The sequence below is a fragment of the Hypanus sabinus genome, chromosome 31 (genome assembly GCF_030144855.1).
Source record: "Hypanus sabinus isolate sHypSab1 chromosome 31, sHypSab1.hap1, whole genome shotgun sequence".
NCBI classification, from domain to species: Eukaryota; Metazoa; Chordata; class Chondrichthyes; order Myliobatiformes; family Dasyatidae; genus Hypanus; species Hypanus sabinus.
Window position 1 is genome coordinate 25,720,691 of NC_082736.1, and position 12,405 is coordinate 25,733,095.

The 12,405-nt window shown below is 63.4% G+C and overlaps 1 protein-coding gene across 1 annotated transcript in view; it reads right to left on the reverse strand.

The window, feature by feature from the left end:
* Positions 1-12,209, reverse strand: part of drap1 (DR1-associated protein 1 (negative cofactor 2 alpha)) — a 35,534-nt gene extending 23,325 nt beyond the window's left edge. The window contains exon 1 of the mRNA XM_059955232.1: positions 12,052-12,209. Coding sequence (XP_059811215.1) covers positions 12,052-12,093 — 42 coding nt within the window. The 5' untranslated portion in view covers positions 12,094-12,209. The remainder of the gene's footprint in view (positions 1-12,051) is intronic.
* Positions 12,210-12,405: the final 196 nt, after the last annotated feature.

A 12,405-nucleotide genomic window follows, 5' to 3' on the forward strand; every position in this document is an offset into this window, starting at 1 on the left:
AACCTGTCTCAGTGTGGTGGACTTTAGGACCCAGCGGAACCCCGGACTTTATTTAACATGCTCTGTGCGGTGGACATTAGGACCTGGCGACGCAGCTCTGAAAGTAATCACAATCGCGATTGAAAATAAAGTGCAAGTAATAAAGCGATCAGAAAGAGGTGAGATGCCATCGGTCACTGGAAAAGTGTTAGGCTACTGTTGGTCAACGATCGGAACAATTTTAATGGAGCATGTGAAAGGCCCCTCCCTGATGAAAGCTACAATTATCACTGAGCAACGCAGTAAATTATTGAAATACATACGTTTCTTAAGTGTTTTATATGCTTAGAAAGGTAAAATATATACTATATACTAAGACAAACCTTTGTCTAACTGACGCTAAATAATACCGGATGTACCTGTTCCGAATTCAAATCCGACTTAAAGACGGACTCAGGAACAGAACTCCTTCATAACCTGGGGGCTGCCTGTACTTTTAAATCATCTCTACATTACTTATAGTACCTAATACAATGTAAATAGTTGTTATACTGTATTGTTTAGGGAATAATGACAAGAAAAAAGTCTCTACATGCTCAAACAACGAGTGCTGGAGAGAGAACTTCCGGGTTTTCCCGATCCGCAGTTGGCTGAATCCGCGCATGTGGAACCCGCGGATAAGGAGGGCCGACTGTACAAAGAAAAGTTAGCCAGCGTCTTTTCTCCCCGGCACGAGGAGGCAGGTTAAAAGGGGATTTATACGAACGGCGGGGTCTTGGAATGCACTTCACGGGGCAACGAAGGAGGCAGATATGAGAGGTGCTCAGGCACACGAATGCGCAGGATGTCTAGGCGGAAGGGATTAGTTTGGTCGGGCATTTAACGACAAACTTAGCGAGTTCAGTACCAGACAGCGGGCTGAAGGGCCCGTTTCTGTGCCGTACCACTCCATGGTCCACCCCAGCTGCAAACCACTGATCTCTTACTCAGAGTTAACATCACTCAACCGTACCTGTGTACACCACCAACGAGACATTCCTCCGTTCCAAGGTGCACAACACCTCACACACAGAACACGTAAATTACACAAATTAATACGGTGCACTTAGGATCCAAGTCGAAAAGAAAACAGTTTAAGCTACGGGCGCTTCACGATGGCGGCAGGGAGTTCAGTCAGTTCAGCTCAGTCGTCTTGCGGCCCAGGGGAGAAGCTGCTTCCCATCCTGACAGGTCCTGTGCCTCCTGCCTGATGGCAGGGGGTTAGAAAGATGGCTGGAAGGCCACGAGGGATCACTGGTAACGCTGAGGACCCTGCCTACGCAGCGCGCCTGATAAATATCTCGAACGGGCGGAGGAGAGACCCCAATGATCTCAGTAGTCCTCACAACCCCCTGCAGGGACCAGCGGTCGGACGAGCCAATGATCGAGGCGATTCTGAGACTCTCCGCCTTGGGAAGGACAAACTGGCCATTCCTCCTTCTCTACCTTCTGGGAGGAGATAGGATGCCAGACTGAAGGACACCTTCTTCCCCCCTGCTGTCAGACTCCAGAGGCCTCTCGCAGCCCTTTCCCAGTGGTACCATCTCGAATTCGGACTCTTTCTGGACTTCGGGTGAGTGCAGACGAACCATTCCCCCCCCCCCCCGCCCCCGAGCGTTAAGTGCACCAAGTTCCTGGGAGTTCACAACACGGACGACCTCACCTGGTCCCTCCCTGAACAAGGCAGCACAGCAGCGCCTCCACTTCCTGAAGAGACTGAGGGAAGCGAGGCTCCCCCCCACCCCCATCTTAACTGAACCGCACAGGAGCACCGTTGAGAACGTCCTGACAAGTTGCATCTCCATCTGGTCCGGGAGGAGCCGAGCATCGGACCAGAAGTCCCTACAAAGGACTGTGAGAACGGCCGAGAGGATCACAGGGGTCTCCCTACTGTACATCGGGGATGTTTATCAGGAGCACTGTGTACGCAGGGCCCTTAGTATTATCCAGGATCCCACCCGTCCATCCGGCATCCTCTCTGACTTTCTACCATCGGGCAGGAGACTCCGATGCATGAAGACAAGAACGGTCAGGGTGGGAAACAGTTTCTTCCCTCAGGCCGTCAGGCTTCTGAACTCCCTGACGCATTATATTTGAAATGTCACTGGCTAATCTGTTCCGTACCCTACAATACTTAACTTATGCCTTTCACTTTTCATTTGGAGATTTAATTCTAACTTTCCCAAGTTATTCTGCGTTACGTGTACTACTGTGCTTTACACTCCGATTCGGAGAAACGTCGTTTTGTATGACGGTGTATATGTATATAGTTAAATGACAATAAACTTGACTCGTAATTGTTTCTGTCTCATTTACTTCGTTACTGTCACGTTGACACAGGGATTCATGGACCACTTGACTGGTCCATGCCTTAGAAAAGGTTGGGAACCCCTGCCCTGGTCCATTTTTCGCTCGCTTGGATTTACAATTAAAATGCACACTCAGTGGCCGCTTGATTAGGTACATCAGCACGTTAACGCAAATATCTAATCAACCAATCACGATGAGCCAACTCAATGCGTGAAACGCACAACACGCTGGAGGTCGGGCAGCATCCGTGGAAACGAGCGGTCAACTTTTCGGGCCGAGACCCTTTGTCAGGACTGAAGAGGGGAGGGGGCAGGGGCCCTACAAAGAAGGTGGGGGGGGAGGGTGGAAGGTGCCAGGTGAAAAACCAATCAGAGGAAAGATCAAGGGGTGGGGGAGGGGAAGCAGGGAAAGGACGGCAGGGAAGGTGAAGAAGGAATGTAAGGGGAAAGCACTATGTGGTAGGAGGCGGAACCATGAGAGAGGTGATAGGCAGCTGGAGGAGGCAGAGGGAAACTCGGATGGGGGAGGAACACCGTCTCGATCAGCTATATCTGTGTATGGTTTGAATGATGATTAAACTTGATCTGGTTTGATTCGAGAACGGCTGGACTGGTTCAAGCTGACAGTGACTCAAATAACTACACGTTACAACAGCGGTGTGCAGAAGAGCATCTCTGGACACACAACAAGTGGACGGGCTACAGCTGCAGAAGACCCAGACTTACACCAGGGGCCACCTTAAGAGGTGTCTAACACGGTGGCTACCTGGTCTAGTTCCATTACTGGATTCAATAGTGAATTTTCTCCGAGGTACGACAATGACAAGAGCTAAAAGTAAAATACAAGCTGAAATAGGTAAAGAACAATGTGGTTTTGTGAAAAACAAAGGTACAAGAAACATGATATCGATGTTAAGGATACTATCAGAACGAGCTATTCAAGTGCAATAAGACTAGTTTGTTTTATCGACTACACAAAAGCATTCGATAAAGTGATCCACAGAAAGTTATTTGAAATATTACAGGAAATTCTAGACCTAGATTCGAAAGACCACCACCTAATCAGAAATCTGTACTGGGAACAAACTGCCGCTGTAAGAATAGATGGAGAGCGAGTCACTTTATGAAATCAGGAGAGGCATTAGACAAGGGTGTGTTTTCTTCCCTGATTTGTTTAATGAGTGCAGGGAAACTATATTACAAAAAGTAAGAGACATCTTGGAAATCAGAGTTGGCGGTGAAAGCATCAATAGTTTCAGATACGCAGGTGACACTGTGTTAACTGCAAGTACGGAGGAAGAACTGCAAAACTTAATCGATACAGTTGTTGAAGAAAGAGCAAAAAATGGGTCTATCAATTGCAAAAAGACAGAATGTACAGTGATATCTAAAAAGGAGAATCCTGTCTGCAGGCTGAGAATAAACGGGGAAGACATAAAACAAGTACGGAACTCTTGCTACTTAGGAAGCTGGGTGACATCAGGTGGCAGGTGCGACATGGGCATCAAAGTAGAATAGGGATGGCAAAAGACACCTTTATGAGAATGAAGGGTATACTGACCAACACTAAACCGGGCATGACAACCCGCCTCAGAACACTGAAATGTTACGTTTATCCAGTTATGATGATCAGAATGTTGGACAATACCGAGCAACGTGAGGAACCGAATTGAAGCAGCAGAGATGAGGCTTTTGAGGAGGATGCAAAGAATATCATGGACGAAACGAGCATCTAACGAGGATGTCATGAACAGAGCGGGCACAAAAAGAGAAATAGTGTATGAGATCGTGAAAAGGCAACGTCATTGGGCACGTGATTAGGAAAGAGGAGTTAGGATGCACGGTGATTATGGGAAAGACTGAAGGGAAGAAAGCAAGAGAAAGGCAAAGACAAATGATGTTGGAGACAGCAGCCAGAGAACTGGAAATGAATACCAATGAATTGATCCACTTGACTCGGAACATGGCAGTCAAAGCTCAAACTGGATACGGCTCCTGATGATGGTGACGACAACAATGCCCCTGCTGATCAAGTGGACACAGTGAGCATTGCTTATCGTTGGCTACTGTCTTCACTCTGTTTCCTCGGTGTAATCTCAGTGCATTGCCTGTCCTTGCCAGCTCGTGGGGCTGCTGCTACAGGACTTCCCTGCCCTATCAACCTCCGTTTCAAACAGGCCCCGTGACTTGGACTCCGCAGCCACATGGGGCAAGGAATTCCACAAATTCACATCCCCCCCCCCCCCCGCTAAAGAAATTCCTCCTCATCCCCGTTCCAAATGGACATTCGCCCGTGCCCTCTGGTCCTAGACTCTCCCGCTACTGGAAATACCTGCTCCGCGTCTACTCTATCGAAGGCCTTTCAATATTTAATTGGTCTCAATGAAACAACCCCCTCATTCTTCTGCCCCGCAAAGTACAAAGCTGAGGCACGCGGGGGCAGTGGGCTGTCAGCTCCGAGGACTCCAGGGGCAGGGGCAGAACCAAAGAGGGTTTAGGAGTAAACGTATGAAGACTGTCTGATAGCTTTGGGCCTGTACTCACTGGAGTTTAGAAGAATGAGAGGAAATCTCACTGAAACTCATCGAACTAGAAAAGGACTAGTTAGACTGGATGTGGAGAGGATGTTTCCAAAAGTGGGGGAGCCTAGGCGCTCAGGGCATAGCCTCAGAATAAACAAAATGCCCCTTTAGAACAGAGATGAGGAGGAATTTCTTTAGCCAGAGGGTGGGGAATGCGTTGCACTCATTGCCACAGTCGGCTGTGCAGGGCATGTCATTGGGTGTATTTAAAACGGAGGTTGATAGGTTCTTGATTAGTCAGGGCATCAAAGGTTATGGGGAGAAGGGAAGGGAGTGGAGTTGAGAGGGGTAATGAATCCGTGATGGAATGTTAGAGTAGACACGATGGGCTGAACGGCCTCATTCTGCTCCGAAATCTTACACCCAGACTACCCGTGTTCCAGAAATTCAGCCCACCGAGCCCCCTGACCCCCACCCTCGACCTGCAGGAAGCAGGAAATTCAGTTGCACCAAAGCTGCCCCGATAAATCAGTCAACACAGTAAGAGACCCCACCCACCCCAGACATTCTCTCCTCCTCCCCCACTTCTCACCACCAGGGCTTTTTCACACCTGGCCCCTCCAGGTAGGCAGAAGATACACATCTGAAAGCATGTACCGCCAGGCTCGCATTACAGCTTTTACCCTACTTTTAGAAGGCTCTTCGAAGGACTCATACAATGTACAACCGAGATACGCCTTTTCACAGACAGCCACAAAAGAAAAACAACATGGAATCCATTTAAAAAAAACACCAAGGTGCAAGAAAAAATCAAAATTACGCAAGTGACGAACAGCAAAGACGACAAGATACACTCCTGACCTCACGATCCACCTCATTATGATCTTGCACCTTATCATTTCCCTGCACTCCACTCTCTCTGAAACTGCATTCTTATTGCGTTCTACCTCAGTCCACTGAATGATTTGATTCGCAAGGTGAGCTTTTCTCTGTATCGGTGACGATAAGAAACCATTTCGCTCCTCCAGGTCAGCAGCCCGAGTCCGCCCACACAAACACCCCGGGGCATATCCCCACCTCGGACACCAGACTCACTGGTGGGAACCACAGTACCGGACCCCCCAACCCCGGGAGATGTCGCCACCCCAGACACAGACTCACCAATGGGAGCCACGGTACCGGACCCCCCAGCCCCGGGACACGTCCCCGCCCTGGACCGGGACTCACAGGCGGGAGCCGGGTACCAAAAACCCCAGCCCCGGGACACGTCCCCGCCTGGGACCGGGACTCACCGGCAGGAACCGGGTACCGGACACCACAACCCCAGGGACACGTCCCCGCCCCGGACCGGACCCCCCACCCCCGAGACACGTCCCCGCCCTGGACCGGGTACCTGTCCCCCCCACCCCCGGGACATGTCCCCGCCCCAGACCGGGAATCACCGGCGGAAACCAGGGACCGGACCCCCTCACCCCGGGACATGTCCCCGTCCTGGACCGGGACTCATCGGCGGGAGCCGGGTACAGGAGCCCCCACCCCGGGACATGTCCCTGCCCCGGACCGGGACTCACCGGCAGGAACTGGGTACCGGACACCACACCCCCAGGGACACGTCCCCGCCCCGGACCGGGACTCATCGGCGGGAACCGGACCCCCCCACCCCGGGACACGTCCCTGCCCTGGACCGGGTCTCACCGGCGGGAACCGGGTATCGGACCCCCCCCCACCCCCGGGACACGTCCCCGCCCCGGACTGGGACTCACCTGCGGGAACTGGACCCCCCACCCCCGGGACTTGTCCGCGCCCCGGACCGGGACTCACCGGCGGGCACCGGGTACCGGACCCCCCCACTCCCGGGACACGTCCCCGCCCCGGACCGGGACTCACCGGCGGGAACCGGACCCCCCACCCCCGAGACACGTCCCTGCCCCGGACCGGGTACCGGACCCCCACTCCAGGGACACGTCCCCGCCTCGGACCGGGACTCACCAGCAGGAACCGGGTACCGGACACCACAACCCCAGGGACACGTCCCCGCCCCGGACCGGGTCTCACCGGCGGGAACCGGGTACCGGACACCCCCCCACCCCCGGGACACGTCCCCGCCCCGGACTGGGACTCACCTGCGGGAACTGGACCCCCCACCCCCGGGACTTGTCCGCGCCCCGGACCGGGACTCACCGGCGGGCACCGGGTACCGGACCCCCCCACTCCCGGGACACGTCCCCGCCCCGGACAGGGACTCACCGGCGGGAACCGGGTACAGGACCTCCCACCCCCGGGACATGTCCCCGCCCCGGACCGGGACTCACCGGCGGGAACTGTGGACCGGACCTCCCAACACCCGGGACACGCCCACGCCCCGGACCAGGACAAACCGGCGGCAACCGGACACCCCACCCCCGGGACACGTCCCCGCCCCGCACAGGGACTCACCAGCAGGAACCGGACCCCCCACCACCGGGACACGTCCCTGCCCTGGACCGGGACTCACTGGCGGGAACCGGGTACCGGACCCCCCACCCTCGGGACTCGTCCCCGCCCCGGACTGGGACTCACCAGCAGGAACCGGGTACTGGATACCCCACCGCCGGGACACGTCCCCGCCCCGGACCGGGACTCACCGGCAGGAACCGGGTACCGGACACCACACCCCCAGGGACACGTCCCCGCCCCGGACCGGGACTCATCGGCGGGAACCGGACCCCCCACCCCCGAGACACGTACCTGCCCCGGACCGGGTACCGGAGCCCCCACTCCAGGGACGTCCTCGCCCCAGACCGGGAATCACCGGCGGGAACCAGGGACCGGATGGCCCACCACTGGGACATGTCCCCGCCCGGGACCAGGACTCACCGGCGGGAACCGGGGACCGGACCCCAACCCCCGGGACACGTCCCCGCCCCGGACTGGGACTCACCTGCGGGAACCGGACCCCCCACCCCAGGGACACGTCCCCGCCCCGGACCGGGACTCACCGGCGGGAACCGGGTACCGGACCCCCACCCCCGGGACACGTCCCCGCCCCGGACCGGGACTCACCGGCGGGAACCAGGGACCGGACCCCCCACCCCCGGGACACGTCCCCGCCCCGGACCGGGACTCACCGGCGGGAACCAGGGACCGGACCCCCCACCCCCGGGACACGTCCCCGCCCCGGACCGGGACTCACCGGCGAGAACCGGGTACCGGACCCCCCACCCCGGGACACGTCCTCGCCCCGGACCGGGACTCACCGGCGGGAACCGGGGACCGGACCCCCCACCCCCGGGACACGTCCCCGCCCCGGACTGGGACTCACCGGCGGGAACCGGACCCACCACCCCCGGGACACGTCCTCGCCCCGGACTGGGACTCACCGGCGGGAACCGGGTACCGGACACCACACCCCCACGGACACGTCCCCGCCCCGGACCGGGACTCACCGGCGGGAACCGGACCCCCCACCCCCGATACACGTCCCCGCCCCGGACTGGGACTCACCAGCGGGAACCAGGGACCGGACCCCCCACCCCGGGACACGTCCTCGCCCCGGACCGGGACTCACCGGCGGGAACCAGACCCCCCACCCCCGGGACACGTCCCCGCCCCGGACTGGGACTCACCGGCGGGAACCGACCCCCCACCCCCGATACACGTCCCCGCCCCGGACCGGGACTCACCGGCGGGAACCGGGTACCGGACCCCCCACCCCCGGGACACGTCCCCGCCCCAGACCGGGACTCACCGGCGGGAACCGGGTACCGGACCCCCCCACCCCTGGGATACGTCCCCACCCCGGACAGGGACTCACCGGCGGGAACCGGACACCCCACCCCCGGGACACGTCCCCGCCCCGGACTGGGACTCAACGGCGGGAACCGGACCCACCACCCCCGGGACACGTCCTCGCCCCGGACCGGGACTCACCGGCGGGAACCGGGTACCGGACACCACACCCCCAGGGACACGTCCCCGCCCCGGACCGGGACTCACCGGCGGGAACCGGACCCCCCACCCCCGATACACGTCCCTGCCCCGGACTGGGACTCACCAGCGGGAACCAGGGACCGGACCCCCCACCCCGGGACACGTCCTCGCCCCGGACCGGGACTCACCGGCGGGAACCGGACCCCCCACCCCCGGGACACGTCCCCGCCCCGGACTGGGACTCACCGGAGGGAACCGGGGACCGGACCCCCTACCCCCGGGACACGTCCCCGCCCCGGACCGAGACTCACCGGTGGGAACCGGACCCCCCCACCCCCGGGACACGTCCCTGCCCCGGACCGGGACTCACCAGCGGGAACCAGGGACCGGACCCCCCACCCCGGGACACGTCCTCGCCCCCCCGGACTGGGACTCACCGGCGGGAACCGGGGACCGGACCCCCCACCCCTGGGACACGTCCCCGCCCCGGACTGGGACTCACCTGCGGGAACCGGGGACCGGACCCCCCCACCCCCGTGACATGTCCCCGCCCCGGACTGGGACTCACCGGCGGGATCCGGACCCCCCACCCCCGGGACACGTCCCCGCCCCGGACCGGGGCTCACCGGCGGGAACCTGGTACCGGACCCCCCACCCCCGGGACACGTCCCCGCCCCGGACTGGGACTCACCGGTGGGAACCGGGAACCGGACCCCCCACCCCCGGGATACGTCCCTGCCCCGGACCGGGACTCCCCGACGGGAACCAGGGACCGGACCCCCCACCCCCGGAACACATCCCCGCCCCGGACCGGGACTCACCGGCGAGAACCGGGTACCGGACCCCCCACCCCGGGACACGTCCTCGCCCCGGACCAGGACTCACCGGCGGGAACCTGGTACCGGACCCCCCACCCCCGGGACACGTCCCCGCCCCGGACCGGGACTCACCGGCGGGAACCGGGTACCGGACCCCCCACCCCCGGGATACGTCCCCGCCCCGGACCGGGACTCACCGGCGGGAACCGGACCCCCCATCCCCGGGACACGTCCCCGCCCCGGACCGGGACTCACCGGCGGGAACCGGACCCCCCACCCCCGGGACACATCCCCGCCCCGGAACGGGACTCACCGGCGGGGACCGGACCCCCCACCCCCGGGACACGTCCCCGCCCTGGACCGGGACTCACCGGCGGGAACCGGACCCCCCACCCCCGGGACACGTCCCCGCCCCGGACCGGGACTCACCGGCGGGTACCGGACCCCCCACCCCCGGGACTCGTCCCCGCCCCGGACCAGGTCTCACCGGCGGGAACCGGGTACCGGACCCCCCACCCCCGGGACACGTCCCCGCACCGGACTGGGACTCACCTACGGGAACCGGACCCCCCACCCCCGGGACACGTCCCCGCCCCGGACCGGGACTCACCGGCGGGGACCGGACCCCCCACCCCCGGGACTCGTCCCCGCCCCGGACCGGGACTCACCGGGTACCGGACCCCCCACCCCCGGGACATGTCCCCGCCCCGGACCGGGGCTCACCGGCGGGAACCTGACCCCCCACCCCCGGGACACGTCCCCGCCCCTGACCGGGACTCACCGGCGGGAACCGGGTACTGGACCCCCCACCCCCGGGACACGTCCCCGCCCCGGACCGGGACTCACCGGCGGGAACCGGGGACCGGACCCCCCACCCCCGGGACTCGTCCCCGCCCCGGACCGGGACTCACCGGCGGGAACCGGGGACCGGACCCCCCACCCCCGGGACTCACCGGCGGGAACCGGGTACCAGACCCCCCACCCCCGGGACACGTCCCCGCCCCGGACCGGGACTCACCGGCGGGAACCGGGTACCGGACCCCCCACCCCCGGGACTCACCGGCGGGAACCGGGTACCGGACCCCCCACCCCCAGGACACGTCCCCGCCCCGGACCGGGACTCACCGGCGGGGACCGGACCCCCCACCCCCGGGACTCGTCCCCGCCCCGGACCGGGACTCACCGGCGGGAACCGGGTACCGGACCCCCCACCCCCGGGACTCGTCCCCGCCCCGGACCGGGACTCACCGGCGGGAACCGGGGACCGGACCCCCCACCCCCGGGACACGTCCCCGCCCCGGACCGGGACTCACCGGCGGGAACCGGGTACCGGACCCCCCACCCCGGGACACGTCCTCGCCCCGGACCGGGACTCACCGGCGGGAACCGGGGACCGGACCCCCCACCCCCGGGACACGTCCCCGCCCCGGACCGGGACTCACCGGCGGGAACCGGGTACCGGACCCCCCACCCCCGGGACACGTCCCCGCCCCGGACCGGGACTCACCGGCGGGAACCGGGGACCGGACCCCCCACCCCCGGGACACGTCCCCGCCCCGGACCGGGACTCACCAGCGGGAACCGGGTACCGGACCCCCCACCCCCGGGGCTCACCGGCGGGAACCGGGTACCGGACCCCCCACCCCCGGGACTCACCGGCGGGAACCGGGTACCGGACCCCCCACCCCCGGGACTCACCGGCGGGAACCGGGTACCGGACCCCCCACCCCCGGGACTCACCGGCGGGAACCGGGTACCGGACCCCCCACCCCCGGGACACGTCCCCGCCCCGGACCGGGACTCACCGGCGGGGACCGGACCCCCCACCCCCGGGACTCACCGGCGGGAACCGGGTACCGGACCCCCCACCCCCGGGACTCACCGGCGGGAACCGGGTACCGGACCCCCCACCCCCGGGACACGTCCCCGCCCCGGACCGGGACTCACCGGCGGGAACCGGGTACCGGACCCCCCACCCCCGGGACTCACCGGCGGGAACCGGGTACCGGACCCCCCACCCCCGGGACACGTCCCCGCCCCGGACCGGGACTCACCGGCGGGAACCGGGTACCGGACCCCCCACCCCCGGGGCTCACCGGCGGGAACCGGGTACCGGACCCCCCACCCCCGGGACTCACCGGCGGGAACCGGGTACCGGACCCCCCACCCCCGGGACACGTCCCCGCCCCGGACCGGGACTCACCGGCGGGGACCGGACCCCCCACCCCCGGGACTCGTCCCCGCCCCGGACCGGGACTCACCGGCGGGAACCGGGTACCGGACCCCCCACCCCCGGGGCTCACCGGCGGGAACCGGGTACCGGACCCCCCACCCCCGGGACTCACCGGCGGGAACCGGGTACCGGACCCCCCACCCCCGGGACACGTCCCCGCCCCGGACCGGGACTCACCGGCGGGAACCGGGTACCGGACCCCCCACCCCCGGGACTCGTCCCCGCCCCGGACCGGGACTCACCGGCGGGAACCGCGCGTTGTATTTTTTCTTCTTCGACGGCATCTCGGCCTCCGGCTGCGGGGCTCGGGCTCGGGCTCGGGCTCCCTGACGTCAGCGGGGCGGCGCGGGGTCCTCCGGGGCGGGCCGGCGCGCTGACGGCTGAGGGAGGCGGCCTGCCCGTTCGCCTGTCCGGCCGCGGCCCGTTTTTCCACACAGCTGGTGCCCCGACTCTGCCTCCGCCGCCGGGTCGGAGGGGCCTCCCGCCCGAGGGAAGCGAAGAGACAGGAAGAGGAACGGTGAGACGCGGGGATGGAGGGTGGGAACCGGGGGGGGGGGGGACGAGAGGGAAGAAATGCCTCGATAATACCCTGGCCC